Source organism: Aythya marila (assembly GCF_965140915.1).
Source record: "Aythya marila genome assembly, chromosome: Z".
NCBI classification, from domain to species: Eukaryota; Metazoa; Chordata; class Aves; order Anseriformes; family Anatidae; genus Aythya; species Aythya marila.
The window spans coordinates 49,015,685-49,030,015 of record NC_139080.1 but is presented as its reverse complement, the minus strand read 5'-3'; the positions used below and the strand labels follow the sequence as shown (position 1 = coordinate 49,030,015).

At 37.1% G+C, this 14,331-nt stretch overlaps 1 protein-coding gene across 1 annotated transcript in view; it reads left to right on the top strand.

Moving 5' to 3' along the window:
• AUH (AU RNA binding methylglutaconyl-CoA hydratase) overlaps positions 1-14,331 on the top strand; it is a 118,181-nt gene that overhangs the window by 39,332 nt on the left and 64,518 nt on the right. The window contains exon 5 of the mRNA XM_082783805.1: positions 13,752-13,844. Within this exon, the coding sequence (XP_082639931.1) occupies positions 13,752-13,844 (93 nt within the window). The remainder of the gene's footprint in view (positions 1-13,751; positions 13,845-14,331) is intronic.

Below are 14,331 nucleotides of genomic sequence, written 5' to 3'. Positions count from 1 at the left end.
AAAAGGGAGATTAAAAGTACTCAAGAAAATGAAAAGTCCTAGTTAAAAGTGTGGTCAGGCTTGATTTTTTTTTGTCCAATGGGAGAGAAAACACCTTTCAAATGGACTGATGGGACTTAGATCTAAAAATGTCTTCTTTCTTAGCTTATGTCAATGAAATGTGAAAATCCAGACACGTGGTTTGATTTTTGGGTGGTCTTGTGTGGAGCCAGGAGCTGGAGAGTCCCTTCCAACTCAGGATATTCTGTTCAATGAACTAGCAGTTTTAATTACTGAGGTGACTTGTTTTCTGTTGCACATGTTCTGTTCTAACAAATCTTGTACTGCTTTGTTTATGACATCTAAGGAGTTTGGTTCTGTAAGTTGTGATACGACTTCAACAAGTAATAGTATTTAATAACTTTATTTAAACATAACTCTCACAGCTGTGATTATTTTTTTGACATAATCCAATTTGTAGGTGATTATCCTGAATACAAGAACTTTGTGGTTGGTTACTCACTGTTGTTTCACGAACGGCATTTCTTCTTAGGTGCTTTTTATTTTATTTAAAGCAGATACAAATGTATTTTTAGTGTTTTTTTTTTTTTTTTTTTTTTTTCCCTCCTTACAAATTCTCTGTCAGTATGGCTTCTTCTAGTCATCACTAAACTTTTAATTTACCTAAAAGAATGCTCTCACTCATCCTTCAGGGAATAATCTACTCTCCAAAACAGTCTTTTTTTTTTTTTTTTTTTTTTTTAAGATTAAAGGTTATGTATTATTGGAAATTCCTAGGTTGTGCCAAGCTACATACTGTGGATTTTTTTTTTTATACAAGCTGTCAAAACATGATCTCAAAGGTCCCAAGAGTGGAATCAGGATTGTATAAGCTTCACTTGATTTCTAGTCTACTACCAGCTGACTTTTTCATGACAAAATCTGAAAAATAGGAAAGAATGATCATTGATAAGGTGAATACTTGGGACTGCTCAGTCTGGAGAAGAGGAGGCTCGGGGGAATCTCATAAATACTACAAATATCTGAAAGGAGAGTGCAAAGAGCATGGAGCCAGGCTCTTTTTAGTGGTGCCCAGTGACAGGACAAGAAGCATTAGTGACAAACACGGGAGGTTCCCTCTGAACATTAGGAAGCAATTCTTTACTGTGTGGGTGACCAAACACTGGCCCAGGCATGGGGTACACAGAGAGGTGGTGGAGTTTTCTTCCTTGGAGATCTTCAGAAACCATCTGCATGTGATCCTGGGCAACTTGCTCTAGGTGTCCCTGCTTGAGCAGGGGGGCTGGACCATATGGCTTCCAGAGGTCCTTTCTAACCTTAACCATTCTGTGATTCTGTAATACAGTGTCTTATGTAGGTATTTGAGTTTCTGGGGCTTCTGTGAAACCTTGGTTAATATTAAAAGTTCTGTTTCAGTACTAGAAACTCAAAAGAAACTGACTTCACTGTTGACTTCTCCAGCATAAAGATATTTTGTTCTCTACAGAGCATACGTCAAAACATGTAGGTCAAATATGATAAAAGAATATTCTGTTGAATAGTAAACTGTAAATGGAATTTTATCCTCAAAATGTAGAATACTTACTCTTCACTTTGATAAACATTTCTGCTGTGATAAATATTTTGTATGCAACCTTCTAGTTCCTTCACTTAGTTCTGTTATTCAAAGGATATCTTGATGACCATCACCTGCATTTAAAGGAGAATTTATTTCATCTAGTTCACTTTAAGGATGTGTTTGAGTTTTTAAAAATAGCTGATATTGTGTAAAAAACACAGCTGTTAGAAAAGTTTGGACTGTGTGAATAATGTTTCATAAATTTTCATCAAGGCTTTTCAGAAGGGGGGAGGTATCTACATTTTTCTAGATAAGATGCAGTAAAATACATTTCCCAATTTCATATGCAACTGCATATTTAAATGTTATGCAATAAAAGTGTACATAATCAATTCTCACCTGAAATTCATTCCACAGTGCTTGTTTTGCTGTGAAATTTCACTTCACACAGACAAGCAGATAGACACACAGACACAGCCCTAGTGAACAAATTTATCCTTCTTTCTCTACTAAGATATATCATAGAATTCCCTCAGTTGGAGGAAACTCACAAGGATCATGAATTGCAACTCGTGAATCGACACAGAACCACCCAAAACTCAGACCATATGTCTGAGAGCATTGTCCAAGTGCATCTTGAACTCTGTCAGGCTCAGTGCTGTGACCACTGCCCTGAGGAGCCCGACCCCCCTCTGGGTGCAGAATCTTTCCCTAACCCCCAGCCTGACCCTCCCCTGTCCCAGCTCTATGCAGTTCCCTCGGGTCCTGTCGCTGTCCCCAGAGAGCAGAGCTCAGCGCCTGCCCCTCTGCTCCCCTCGTGAGGGAGCTGCAGGCCGCCTTGAGGCCTCCCCTCAGCCTGCTCTGCTCGGGGCTGGACAAACCAAGGCACCTCAGCTGCTCCTCACACATCTTGCCCTCTAAACCCTTCACCATCTTCATAATCCTTTGGACACTCTTAATAGTCCTTCTTATACTGTGGTACCCCAAACTACATGCAGTACTTGAGGTGAGGCTGCACCAGCACAGAGCAGAGCCGGACACTCCCTTCCTTCAACCAGCTGGCAGTGCTATGCCTGATGCACCCCAGGGTAAGGCTGGCCCTTCTGGCTGCCAGGGCACGCTGTTAGGTCATACTCAGCTTGCTGTCAACTAGAACCCCACGATGTTTTTCTGCTGAGCTTGATCTCCAAGCTCTCATCCCCCAGTCTGTACATATTTATATATATGGCATTGCCATGTCCCAGGTGCAGAATCTGGCACTTGTTAAATTTCATACTGTTGGTGATGGCCCAGCTCTCTGATTTGTCAAGATTTCTCTGCAAGGCCTCTCCACCCTCTCAGGAGTGAGCAGCTCTTCTCAATTTGCTTACATTTACAAAGTGACCTAGTATACGTTCAAGTCCTGCGTTGAGATCATTTATAAAAACATTGACGGTAACTGTCCTTAAAATGGAGATGTGGGAAATCCTACTGGTGACTGGTGGCCAGCACCATGTAATCCCATTTATTGTAAGCATTTGAACCCTAGCCATCATCCAATTGCTCACCCATTTTAAGTATTTTTCCTTTAGTGAATACAGTTTTAAAATTATACATCACATTAAGAGACTAAACAAAATATAAATATTTCATCAAGATAGAGTATTTGCTTATTTTAGAGCTTCAGGAAGAGTGTGGGAATTAGATGCATTCATTTCAAAATGTGTAGGTATGCTATTTGCTGCAGGTTGTACTAGTGATTGAGAGTTTTGGACAGAATTCAGTGTTCATTGCTAAATGAGAGATAGCAGAAGCCCACTTTACAAAAGCTGATTTCCATTGCTTGTTGCAGAGACATGTAAATTAATTTGATTAGGTTTATGAAGAAGCTTAAAACTTCAGGAAAGTTTAAATCATCAATTTAAGAAGCAACTATCATTTGAAATGCATATAAAATTGTCACTTTAGGAAGGTGTAAGTATACTGTGAAAGAATGCTGGGTGGTTCAAAACCTGGTAAGTGAATTGTCTTACCCAGACTTTGGGTTGGTTTGGTAAGGTTTTTGAGAGAGGTAGAACCTGCCAGAATGAATGACAGTCCTATGGTTAAGTGAGAAACTATATGCTTAGACATTTTTACTTTAAAGTTTGCATCTTTGTGATGTTGTTGCAGATATACATGTATTAATATCATATTGCCTATCACCTGTATCACATTCTGTTTTGGACACGCTTATATCTCCTGACTGCTACTTCAGATAACAACTGCTAATGTAACGTTGACCAAATCTGTCTGCTGGAGGTAAATCTGGGCAACAAAGGTAGAATGCTGTAGCATGGAAAATCAAAGGGAAGGACTATGAGCTTATGTCTCAGGGAAGAACAGATATAGGCTATAACATGAAAAAAAATATTAACTGGGAAACTGAATGAAATATAGCAGATGCAAATCATATTTGAAAAAGGACAAATTTGTAGCTTGCAGTGCTGTGTATAGCAACCAACTTCAGGCATCATGGTCTTCCTGTGTTGATGAAACTGTGAAAGGGAGATATTGGCAAAGTATTTCCCTTGCTATGTTACGTGGTTGCCTGTTCATTTAAGTGCAGAACATAGTTAATGCAGTCCAAGACTGCTAGCATTCTGAATGCATTGCTGAACTCTTGGTTATTTTCCAGTAGTAGCTTTGATTTACTGCTTCTCTTGACGTTGAATTAATTTAAGATACCCTTTGACTAAGTATTGTCTGTTTCCTAAATAGATAGTGTTGTCCTTGCAGAGCTGAAATTATGGGCTTTGTCAAATCACATTGGATTGTTTTTAATTAAAAAACACAATGCTAAACTCTGTACCATTATAAAGCCAATGAATGCAACATTAAACTTCTATACAAAGATGTTTATTAGCTATTTATATGACAGCATTGTTTCCACAATAGTTAATACTTTTTTTTCATAATAACTTCCTAAATTTAAAAAATAAAAATTGAGAAACAGGAAAAACCGGGGAGCTGATTGTCCTCCTTCATAGATCTGAGGATTCAGGAAGGAGGTGACTTTGCAATGTCAATTCATTGCTTTGATCTCTGTCAGTGCTTCTCAGCCTTGACATAAATTAACATAGATCCAGCTGTAGTTTAGTTTTCATTCTGGTAGTAATTCCAAAGGTCTTTGAGAAAAAGAGACTGCCCTGGAAATGGGTCTTTAATTTTCCTCCACTAAAAGTTACTATGGAAAAAGAAGGGTGCTGCTTGTTCAAATGCTTTATTGAGATTAATGTAGTTCGTTTGCACATTGATTATTAAAATAATCCTCCACTGTGAGCTGTTGTCTGTCTGTTCACTCGCTAGCGAACCACATTACGCATTTTGATGTATTGGGGAACTCTGCTTATTCCTTACCATGTTAGGGTTTGAAGTTTCATTCTATAATAATAATAATAACAGACCTGTTAGTCCAACCTCACAGCCTGTAAAAGTTATGGAAAAGATTATCCTGGGGGACATCAGAAGTTAGTTAAAGAACAAAGCTTTTATCAGACATAGTCAACATAGGTTCATCAAGGGCAAGTCCTGCCTTCATAACCTAATCTACTAAAAGGTCACCCATGTCGTGGACAAAGGGAAGGTGGTGGATGTAACCTTTGGATTTTATTAAAGGCTTTGATAATGTCCCTTACAGAATGCTTCTGGGCAAATTGTCCAACTGTGAGTTGCACAGGTTGGTGCTATGATGCGTGATTAACTGGCTCAATGGTAGAGCTGAAAGGGCTCTAGTGAATGAGGATATGTCTGGCTGGTGGGCAGTCACTAGCACACTAGGAGTGTTCCTGCTACTCTACTTACTACTGTACTGTACAGTACTGTACTGTTCTATCCCTTAATTAGAGGGAATATTTTTTTTTTTAGCTTTTTTTTTTTTTTAGCTCTTTTGCTTTGCCTGTCTCAGTCTCAGGCCCTGTTCTTAGAACCAGTTGGTATCAAAAGGGTAGCAACTCTTGACATGATACAGGAAGTACTGTGCTGGTGTGTGCTATCCAGAAAATACTAAGCTCATTGCTTGGGTCCAGCTGTAGTCTTGGACTTCAGAATAACATGTTCAAGTCTTACATAGCACATGAATTTTGTCTAGGTGTGTGCTGGTTGTTGAGGTTGGCCAGAACTGCTTTGATGATACTGTAGAGCTAGTTTTTTATTTGTTTGTTTTAATTATTATTATTACTGTGAATCAGAGAGACTTTTTCCTCTGTAGTGTTCAGTGTATGAGCTGATTGAAAGTATTGTGTGTTACATTAAGGTAATATAGAAATAAAACTAACTTTAGCATTAGAATGAGGCAAGCAGTATATAAAATACTGCTGAAAGTTGATATAGGAGAAAAAAATATAAATGTTCAGCTAAAAAGATCACAGTCTTAGGGATTTTCATTGTATTGTGTCAAATGAATTCTACTGGTACTATTGTGTGTGTTAACTTCATGCTTGTTACTGAACAGGTAGATAATAAACAAATGAAAATCTTGTTCCACTGGAGTGTTTTAGCTATTAGAGATTACTGTTGAGCTGTTGTTTGAATTGTATTTTCTATATGTTTTGTAAGTTGGAAAAAATTACACAGAAGTAGAATGTAAAAATGAACTGAATTTATCCTTGTCATCTTTCTTTTGTTTTTTTTTTTTAAATTCATGTACTTGAATACATGAATGATATGCTATTTGTGTGAGTAATAAGTTTTGAAATGTATGTAGGAAGGATAAGGAAACACTTTTCATTCGTCTTATAACCAGAGCTTTTCTCCATTTGCACAAAAAGTAGATTCTGACATCTAAGGTTTATTTCATTATTGTTTTACTGAGGGCAGAATAAGACTACAAGAAGGAACATGAAGAAACTGAAGAATCTGTCTGTGAAACTGAAATGTGCCACTGAAGATGGATGAAATGTCCAAATTATTTTATATAGTTTAAAAGGTATAAGAGAATTTTGGGAGAGTTGGCAACAACTATAGCTAAAGGATTTTATAAAAGCTTCTATCTCGTTACCATTAGTTTTCTAGCTTTTGCTATTATCGTAAAGTATGTAAGGCACACAGTTCCAACTATCTGTCAATAACAAAGTACCAAGTAGAATTTTTTAAAATTAAGAACATAGTATTCCTATATAAAGTTTTCATTGTGAACTCAAAAGTATTTTTCTAGGTCATTTGCAAGGATCAGTGGAGGAAACTGGGAAATTCATGGGGTTGGTAGAGATACTTTAAGAAAACCCTTTAGCTGCTGTTGTAAAGAAGGGAAGATAAACTTTAATAAAGTTTTTGCTCAATAATAAGCTGTAAACAATGTACACTAGCCATTTTTATTAAAAAAAAGAAGTTAATTCCAGGTACTAAATATATATTTTATTTTATGTGGTTCTTTCTTGCTGTAGATTATCTGCATGAACTTTGAAGTATTAAAGCAAAGATAATCACTTTCAAATAAATCTACCAGCAGTAGCAGTCTATTAAGCTTCTTGCTGAAGCACAAGAATTGGAGGGCAGATAAAAGCCTTTCACAGCTGTAGCTAGCAAATGTATGGAAAAGTATTGTGTGTATCCTATCTCACATACAGACCATCCAAACTTAAATGTGTGGTTTTGTTTTTGCATTTCTTGTCTTTTTTTTTTTTTTTTTTTTTTTTTTAAACAGATGTAAATACCTAAATTACTTGGAGTACTTTTTCGTTATTTTTTGCTTTTTGCAATTATGACAGGAAAAGCTTTGTAGCTTTTCTTTACTTGTATTGCTCAAAATTGTCTGACCAATCTTCTTTGCCTTTAGGTTCATATAGGAAGTCTTGACAGCTGTTGCAGTCTCTCTTAGTCATTTGCATTTGTTGCTACATATATTTGATGATTTTCATTGTTACAGTTACCCTGAAAAAGGAATTAAAATGCTGGTTGAAGTAGATGGTCATAGGAAGTGCTTTTTTGATGGTAGTGCTTGCAACTGAAAATACAAGTAAACTTTGTTGTAGTGACTTGATGTCAGATTTTACGAGGTAAGGTACGTGTCTGAAATAGCCGACATTCCTCTCTGAATACAAAGTTTATATTCTAGCTTAATGAGTTATTTCCACCGTGTGATGTGGCATTTATTTTTTCTTGCTTATGTTCCTAATGGCTGGCCCATCCATTATGGAATCTACAAATAGGTCTCCAGCCATGCTTAGACATTTTTGGGGCACATGACTGTTATTTTTGCTAAGGCATTATTACTATTGCATTTAAAAAGAATACACTAAGGAACAAAAAGGGAGATTTCATATCAATGCATTAAAATTTGTGCTTGAGAAGATGTTGTAATAACCGATCATGGAAACTATTTCTGGGTACGTGAAGGGCAAGAAAGTCATCAGAAGTAGTCAGCATGGATTCATAAAAGGGAAGTTGTACTTGACCAATCTTACAGTTTATGATAACAGGCTTGGTAGATGAGAGAAGAGCAGTGAATATTTTCTACCTTGATTTTAATAAGGCTTTTGACGGTGTCCCGTGTAAGATCATCGTAGAGAAATTGATTAAGTGTGGACTAGATAAGACAATGAGATGGGTTGAGCACTGGCTGAGTGGTTGGGTCCAGGGGACGCTGATCAGCCGTACAAAATCTAGTCACAGGCCATTAACTAGTGGTGTGTACTAGGGATCAGCACTGGGTCAAGTCCTGTTCAAAATCTTTGTTAATGATCTGGTTGATAGGGCAGAATATACCCTCAGCAACTTTGCTGATGATTCAAAACTGGGAGGAGTGGCTGATGTACCGGAGTTGTCATCCAGAGGGAAAACAACACAGGCTGAGGAAAGTATTTTGGATATTGTACTGCTGATTCTCAGGCCATTCTGTGTGAAGTCAGTTTCTCTGCCAAATAAATATGACTTCTCTTCCAAATTCCATCTTAGCTGGGACATCCAGTCTTTGAGGGAAGTAGAGTATTTTCATAAATATCTTCCCATCAATACTGGCCAACAAGAATTCATAGGCCACTGTCTCTCTATTGATAATTAAAGACACGTCAGGCTTATGAATCTGGTTCAGGTAGGTGACAGAGGTAATGACTATGTTCTGGTTTATGGCTGAGTAACTGTTCTTTCTGAAAACTAATTGCCAGGAGTCAGTGAAGTAGGAATAGAAATGGCCAATAGTGACTTTTTTCAACATTGTGCAAATAGAGAACAGCAATAGCTAGGGTAGTAATGTGGTTGTGTCTTCTTAATTTTGGTATATACAAATGCTTTCAAGGCAGACTTTAATGCGGAGCTTTGAATGTTCCTGAATACTACATTCAGACTGCTGTAGTTAGTTGAATTGAAATTGCTTTTCCTAATCTTTAGCAGAATATTTCAGAACTAGAAGTTAATTATATCTGGGGGACCTTATATAATTTGTGCATTGTTAGGGGTTGAATGGAATTCCATAGAGTTTTCTTTTCTGATTCATGGAAATTATGAACTGCAACTGTTGCTGCAGGAACAGTGGTGACCTTTTACTCTCAGAGAAGAATTCCAAGTGCAGTTCTGTGGTGTCTTGATATCCTAGCTATAGCAAGTAATCTCACAGGTGATGTTCTTCATGTTGATTGAAGCTGTTGTCAAGCTACAAATACATGGTTCTTATACAAAGCTCATTGACACGTAAGAGGGTACATCTCAAAAAATTGTATCTAGCTTGAGAATATTTTTTCCTTTTGTACAGAAATGTAGTACAGTTGCTAACAGAATACTACAGGTATAAGTTTACTTAGCAAGCAGGAAGTCACTCTTATGAGGTCAATGTCTTTGGATTTGATACCTTCTAAACCAGTGACTCTTTTTCTGAATATCCTGTATTCTAAGTAAATCAATCTGGACAAATTGTGGATTGACTAGGAATACACTAAGGTTTTAAGTTATGAGAACTCATGAAGTGTGGAATTCTGGATAACCGTATTATTCATCCTCTGCCAATTTCAGGAACCCTCAGTGAAGGACTGATAATAGCAACAGATATTCCTCTGAGGCCTTGGCCACTGTGTGGAGAACATATTTCTTACCTGTTATGTAGAATATGCATTATTTAATGTTTTGTAAAGGCAAGACTACTTTCTTATATAAGCTGTTGCCTTTTTTGTTTTTATTTATTTGTATTTACATTATACATACATATCCTTTCTCCTTCCCTTCTCCCCTCCCTCCCTCCCTCAACTGGGGAAAGCCATATCTGTCAATCAAAAAGTGAGGTAGTGCAGGAATGAAAGGAGATTGTTTGATAATCACTAAGAAAATGTCAAGTGTAATTCAGTTTCTTCTCAGATGGTACCTTACATAACTATAGTTTTATACACATTTCTTTAAGGAATTATTTAGAGGACTACATAGTCACATAAGACCCGGATCACTAGAATCCAGGTAACTTGAACTTTCTGTGTGGGGAATGTCAGTGTCCGCAATATATGAATCAGTTGTGTTGGCTTTGTGATGCACATCTGAGAAACTATTTCTTGGTTGAATCCTCTGGATCTGATTTTCATATTCATATGCCGGTCTTTCATTCATCATATAATCATCTCTAAGCAGAAAGGAAATCCTGTGTTAGTCACCAGCAGTGGAAATCTGGAGGAACTTCACTTGAAAATGAAATAAAAATTACCTTCTTAAATATAGTTGTGATTCTTTGAGATTGCTTCCCACACATTACATTTGTCCTTACGTGCTTAAATACAAAGTCACCCTCATGTGACAATCTTACTGCTGGTATAATTGTGTGAGAGTTGAGCTTACTCCATCCTTGTCTTTCAGTAATGGAAAGTAGTGAGAAAGGAGGAGACATCCTAAGGCTACTGGTCAGATGCTGCTGGTCAGGCTAACCTAAGCTCCATTAAGCTACATGTTTATGAGGAATGTATTCCTAAAGTTCCTCAACTACAGATCCACAGTTGTTGTAGAGTAGAAAACATGTCCATTTCTTTATATTGCTGATACCGTCTTTTCTAACTTTTGTTGGAGCTTTTTCTGGGTTTCTTAGACATAACTAGCTCTATCATATTGTTTAGTTTTTCTTTCTGAAGTTTTTTCTTTGTATGCTATTAGTTTCTTTTTTCTTCCGTGTTCCTGTTCGTTATTCCACCTGTATCATGTCTCAAATGGTCAGTAAACATCCTTTTACACTTGTATTGCTTTATGTCTTTTATAAAAGTACTGCTCCTGCGTGGGCTTCTCTCCACGGGCTGCAGCTCCGGCCCAGGGCCTGCTCCTGCGGGGGCTCTCCATGGGCCGCAGCCTCCTCCAGGCCACATCCACCTGCTCCACCGGGGGCTCCTCCACCCATGGGGGGGCTGCAGCGTGGAGATCTGCTCCGTGTGGGACCCATGGGCTGCAGGGAGACAGCCTGCTCCACCAGGGGCCTCTCCCTGCACAGCCCGCAGGGGAACTGCTGCTGCCTGCCTGCAGCACCTCCTGCCCTCCCGCTGCACTCACCTGGGGTTCTGCAGGGCTGCTTCTCTCACACTTTCACAATCCTCTCTCCCAGCTGCTGTTGCCCTTTCTTAAATCTGTTTAAGGAAGGGGAAAACTGTTTGTGCCTTCACAGAGGCACAAAAAACATCACTTACTGGCTTGGCTCTGGCCAGTGTGGGTCCCTTTGGAGCTTCTCTGAAACTAACTCTTACCTAACACAGAGCAGCTTCTGGTCTCTGCTCACAGAGGCCACCCTTGCACCCCCTTGCTACCAAACCCTTGCCACAGAAGTCCAATATTCCAAGCAGCTTTACTCTCAATATTAATTTCTAGTGACTTAGACATACAGTTTATAATCCAGAGCAATTGCTAATTTATTTTTATATGACGTTTTCTAATGGTTAACAAAACAATGTTAAAGAGATTAATTTCTTCAATACTTTTGAAATGTCCCCAGCACAATGGGATTGTAAAGAATTTGTGTTTTGTTATTCATTCATTGTCAACTGCCACATGTCAGGTGATCCTTTAATGTTAGTATCCTTGGTAGGTAATGATTTTAACATGATATGGGGCTTATTTTTCACCCTGTGAATTATGAATTTTAGTATTTCTTGTTTGGACTGCTGGCTATAATTCTTGAAAGCAAGCTGATATTTAATATTCTCTTCTCTAAGTTAGTTTTTTTGTGTGTGCAATAGTGTACTTAAATTGTACCGTAGAAAAATGGGAAGTTATTTATCATAGAGAAAGTAGGCTGCCTTGGAGTACTGCAAAAATTGTGTCAATAATGTTAGCCTCTCAGAAGTGGAACATAAATGTAGGCAGTAACCACTGGAAACTACAGTTAATAATGAGCATGCCTTTGTGTTTATACGAATGGGTTTTCATTTAACTGTAGTAAAGGTGGATTCCTTTAAGTGACATGTTGCCTGTATCAGCTCTGAACTTGGACTGCCAAGACAGTTCAGCAGATTGTTCATGGTGATAGGGTTATGCCGGGTTTGGTCAGCAGCCTGGCTCTCCTAGAAAAGATAGTTGCCTTCTTTTCTTGCCTTCACATCTAACTAAGGAAAAACAGAGAAAGAACAGGTCTTACTACTGTTCTTCTGCCTCTTATGCCTTCTGTAGTAGATAGCATATAGATAGCTTTAGCTCTTTTAAGCGACTGCAAATGGATAGTGTTTCAGACAATAATCAGTCTCGTTTGACTTTGGAATTGCTTCAGATAATCATTTTGAATCATGATCTAAACCAGCCACTAAGAGACTTCAGTTTAAAACATCTCTTTTAATTTTGAATAGCATTGCTAGTATTTTTTTTTTGTTTTGTTTTGTTTTTTAGAAGACAATTGGATTTTCATTAGGTGTTAATTTACATAAAAAGATGTTGATTTACAACCAAAAATAGTATTTCACTTAATTTAATACTTTGTTTTGTTAACCGTTGTGAGACTGTTAGTGTATTTGTAGCTGTTAGTGTACAAATTTATTTATGATGATGCACATGAAGATTTAATTCATCGAAAAAAATGTTATCTGAAGTGTATCTGTCAGAAATGAAAACGGTAAGTTTAGTGGAACAAATTTTAAATTTAGAACTATTGTGCTAAAGAAAAGAAGTATTATACATAATTAATACATTAATAATTTCTGGTGACATTATCATTTCAGATTTTAAAGGGAGACAACATTCTGTCACACTTTATTTTCATTTATATTTAGGCAGCAATTGTGTCTTTTTCAATTTTCAGCTCAGATTAAATTAACTCGTCATTGAATTCAAGTAGCTGAAAAAATAAAATGAAACTATTTTCTTAATATCGGCAGAAAAAAGTGTTGCTGTAAAGAGTTTGTTCAACATTTCAACAAGCTGTATACCCTAGTGTTCAGCTAATGGATTGCTTTTGATTATATTTGAAATTTTAGTAGGAAAACTATATTCAAATATTGAGTATAGTTTAAAATTATTTATTGCTTGTGGAAAATGTACTATCAAATATAGTCAAAGATGCTATATATCAGTTTATTTTTCAAGTAAAAATACACTTCATCAAACTTCTTAGATTTTGTGGTGTAGAGGGCAGAAAAGAACTTAAAGTCATTCAAGGTGAAAAGCAATACCCCAAGTTGAATGTTTAATGCTAGATTTCCCTGTGTCAGAACACTGACGATAAATTAAATACAAATCATGCCATGGTCCCACAGGCCTCGGTAGCCCTGTTACCTGCTGTGTATATCGGCTGTATGTGCATCTGTTTATCAGATTGAAAACTTTGCCACACTCCATTAAATTGTTAGCTGCTGATTTATAGGAGAAAGGGGCAATAGTGGTGGCCACACCACATCTGGTAATATTAAGACTTAAAAGCACTAAAGCACTTCCAGCTATGCCATCATCACAGTTAACTGTGATAGGATGTCTGTATTTCAAATGGGACTGTTCTTGTGTATCTCTTCAAAGATTCCTGTTTGTTTACTTCTGTATTGTATGTTTTTGTTCAGAATTTTGCCACAAGGGAGCAAAAAGAATGGCAAACCAATCAAGTCACAGAATAATCAGAAGAGAGAGTCAAGTTCTTTGCCAAAGTGTTGCAGAACAATCAATTTTTAGACCTGCATTGTTTTATGAACCATTTTTAATTCCACAGTGTGACTGTACTTTGAACAAAACGTAATGAAGTGCTGTTTTGGTTTTGGAGATGTTCTTTATGAGATAGGCTTAAGTGCTATTTTTTCTTTTTTCCCAGCTAATCTTCCTGTACCGACCATTGCTGCAATAGATGGAACTGCATTGGGTGGTGGCCTTGAACTTGCTTTAGCCTGTGACATAAGAGTGGCAGGTAAGTATGAATCCTGTTTATTAAACGTAGGATTATTAGTGTTGCAGAAGGCTTGACTAATCTTTGCCTTGGCAACAGTCTTTTAAATCTGATTTTGTTTCTAACAATGTTTATAACCAATAAAGGGATTTAGCAGAAACCTGGCTGAAGTACTTGCTGATTTTTAATATCATAACACTTACTCCTGATAACTGGAGTATTTTTGCTACAGGTTTTACTTTATTCTTATTTCTCGTATTACCTTACTTCTTATGTGTAATTAATAAACTACAGAACTTGCCTTGGTGGGAGTAATTAGATCTTTTAATAACGGCAGAACAATTAATTCTATTTAAAGATATTTTTCACAAGTGAGTGTTTACAGAGTGATTTGTTATTCTTTTTGAAGGAAATGTAACAAATGAATACCCTCGCAGGGCATTATTGCTTATTTTGCAAGTTGTTTTCCTATAGATTACAGTAAGAAATCATTTACACTTTTATTTTT